The sequence below is a fragment of the Eulemur rufifrons genome, chromosome 4 (assembly GCF_041146395.1).
Source record: "Eulemur rufifrons isolate Redbay chromosome 4, OSU_ERuf_1, whole genome shotgun sequence".
Classification (NCBI taxonomy): Eukaryota; Metazoa; Chordata; class Mammalia; order Primates; family Lemuridae; genus Eulemur; species Eulemur rufifrons.
The window spans coordinates 83,650,987-83,654,163 of NC_090986.1; the positions used below are offsets into that span (position 1 = coordinate 83,650,987).

A 3,177-nucleotide genomic window follows, 5' to 3' on the forward strand; every position below is an offset into this window, starting at 1 on the left:
CCAGTGATACCATTACATACCAACGCCAATAACAGTGATCAGTATGGTAAGGTACTTATCCAATCATCATTGCTTAATCAATCTCAGGGAATAGATGATTTGGAAAAACATTACGTATCTAGTAAAACTTTGATGTCCTTTATCCAGGACTCTACCCTGAATAATTGCCAGGATATTCATACTGATGAGAGAAAATATGAATGCAACAAACCTGAGAAAACCTTGAACCAAGTCTCATTCTCTAGTAAATATAAGAAAGCTCAATATCCAGAGATCCAGTACAAATGTAAGAAATATGAGAAAGTCCATCATCAGCGTTTAGAGCTTATTGGCCAAGAGGATACCCATGTTCAAGAGCATTCCTACAAATGTAATGAGTGTGTAGAAGGTTTTGCCCAGTCAGGAAAACATTCTCAAAATCAGGGAATTTATATTGGGGAAAACTCATACAGACATAATAAAGGTGTGGAAGTCTTCAGTCAGTCATCCAATCTAAGAAAACATAACACAATTTATACTGAAGAAAACCTCTACAAATGTAAAGAATGCGGCAAAACCATTAACCCAAGTTCACAGCTTAAATATCAGAAAATTTATACTGAGGAGAAATCCTACAAATGTAAAGAATGTGGCAAAGCCTTTACTCAGTTTTCCAGTCTTAAACAGCATGAGAAAATTCATACTGGAGAAAAACCCTACAAATGTGAAGAATGTGGCAAAGCCTTTACTGAGTCCGCAAGCCTTAGAAAATACCAGGTAATTCATACTGGAGGGAAACCCTGCACATGTAAAGAATGTGGCAAAGCCGTTACTCAGCTTTCAAGCCTTGGATGGCATCAGACAATTCACAATGGAGAGAAACCTTACAAATGCAATGAATGTGGTAAATCCTTTAGACGTGGTTCATACTTTACTCAACATCAGAGAATTCATTCTGGAGAGAAACCCTACACATGTAAAGAATGTGGCAAAGCTTTTACTCACTTTTCAAATCTTAGATACCATCAAAAAGTTCATACTGGAGAGAAACCTTCAAAATGTAAAGAATGTGGTAAATCCTTTAGCTCTAGTTCATACCTTACTCAACATCACAGAATTCATACTGGAGAGAAACCCTACACGTGTAAAGAATGTGGCAAAGCCTTTACCCAGTCAGCAAGCCTTAGAATACATCAGGTAATTCATACTGGAGAGAAACCCTACACATGTAAAGAATGTGGTAAATCTTTTAGACATAGTTCACACTTAACTCAACATCAGAGAATTCATACTGGAGAGAAACCCTACAAATGTGAAGAATGTGGCAAAGCCTTTACCCAGTCAGTAAACCTTAGACCACATCAGAGAGTTCATACTGGAGAGAAACCCTACAAATGTAAAGAATGTGATAAATCCTTTAGCTATAGTTCAACTCTTCGTCAACATTGGAGAATTCATACTGGAGAGAAACCCTACAAATGTGAAGAATGTGGCAAAGCCTTTACCCGTAGTGCACAACTTACTCAACATCGGAGAATTCATACTGGAGAGAAACCACACAAATGTAAAGAATGTGATAAATCCTTTACCCGTAGTTCACAACTTACTCGACATCAGATAATTCATACTGGAAAAAAACCCCACAAATGTGTAGAATGTGGCAAAGCCTTTAACCATAAATCACGGCTTACTGTACATCAGAGAATTCATACTGGAGAAAAACCCTACAAATGTAAAGAATGTGATAAATCCTTTAGCTGTAGTTCAGCTCTTCGTCAACATCGGAGAATTCATACTGGAGAGAAACCATACAAATGTAAAGAATGTGGCAAAGCCTTTACCTGTAGTTCACAACTTACTCGACATCAGAGAATTCATACTGGAGAGAAACCATACAAATGTGAAGAATGTGGCAAAGCCTTTAATTGCCATTCAAGCCTTACTCGACATCGGAGGATTCACACCAGGGAAACTGTATAGATGTAATGTATGTGAAAAGAATTTTATCCTCAATACACAACTTGGAAGTTGCCAGAGTGTCCATGGGGAAAGAAATTTTACAGGTGCAATAAATGTGTAGAAGTATTTAATCAAAACTTACATCTAAGTGCATCAGTGGATTCACACAGGTAAAAACTAAAGCACACTTCCAGATTTTACACTGACCCAGAGTGTTGTGGAGAATGTGAAGTTGAAGCAGTTAGATAATTTATCTGCTCATGTTGTTCAAAAGAGCAAGAACATTTATGTTTGGACAGGTACAATTATAGTCAATGGGTAATTTGTATTGACGGTATTTGAAATTTTTCAAAAGCAAATATTGATGTAGTTTGATTTTCAAATTAGTTTATGCTATACTTTCATTCTTAATGTCTATATGAAAATATGTATTCTGTTGTTTCTGCATCAGAGCTGTGAGAGGCCTTTCAGTATTGGGTCAATTTGATTAATACCCATTTTCCATCAATGTTTAATGGCAAAAGTAAAGTACGTTAAGAAAATCTAAAGAGATGTTTTTTGTGTGTTTGAATCATAAAACAATAATGCATGTAAATAGTATGTAATCAGGTTTTTTATTCTGTATTAAACTAAGAAACATTCTAAATTTTCAAGCTAAATTGTTTTACCGATTGCTCCTTAAGTATGAAAAAATGGGCCAGTTGGTTAAAATACTGACATATCTTTATAGTAGAGTGAAATAGAAGTCTTGACTATTATTTGATGTGATATAAGACATGGAAGTCTTAAGTGCTATTTGATGTAATAGAAATAAAACATCTTCACAGATATCAGAGGAAAGTGAAAATTACTCCTATCTGATATGCTGTACATGTATTCACATCAATATATACTAAATAATTAGCCTCAATCTTAAAATTAAAGAAAGTATAACTCTTAAGATCACTATATTAGACCAAAAATAACGTTTCTTGTGTGCTTGTGATCAAGAAGCATATAGTGGATTTTAAAATGCTTTATTTAGAGTATAGGTTAATTAATTTGTTTTGATTAATAACATTCAGTTGTTCTTAATGTTTTAACACTGATGTGCAATGAATAAAATGCTGCTCTGCCACAAATGTTAAACTATCTTATCTTGTCTACAATTGTAGTTAACAAACGAGAATAAAGTACTATTTGGGTAACACAGTGGAATAACTTGTAATCGCTTTATTTTGACGAACAAAACTTTCAATA

The 3,177-nt window shown here is 34.6% G+C and overlaps 1 protein-coding gene across 1 annotated transcript; it reads left to right on the forward strand.

The window, feature by feature from the left end:
- The first annotated feature begins 667 nt into the window (after positions 1 to 667).
- On the forward strand, positions 668 to 1,959 carry LOC138382488 (zinc finger protein 724-like). Its single transcript, XM_069466967.1, has 3 exons — positions 668 to 756; positions 1,095 to 1,176; positions 1,261 to 1,959. Exons 1-3 carry the CDS (start codon positions 668 to 670, stop codon positions 1,957 to 1,959), a joined length of 870 nt encoding a protein of 289 aa, XP_069323068.1.
- Positions 1,960 to 3,177: the final 1,218 nt, after the last annotated feature.

What these genes read in the sequence shown, in the direction of transcription:
- LOC138382488 (XM_069466967.1), top strand. Translation starts at nt 668, where the DNA reads ATGAGAAAATTCATACTGGAGAAAAACCCTACAAATGTGAAGAATGTG. An exon ending in CAAGCCTTAGAAAATACCAG is followed by an intron (nt 757 to 1,094) that starts GTAATTCATACT and finishes TCAACATCACAG; the next exon opens with AATTCATACTGGAGAGAAAC. An exon ending in CAAGCCTTAGAATACATCAG is followed by an intron (nt 1,177 to 1,260) that starts GTAATTCATACT and finishes ACTCAACATCAG; the next exon opens with AGAATTCATACTGGAGAGAA.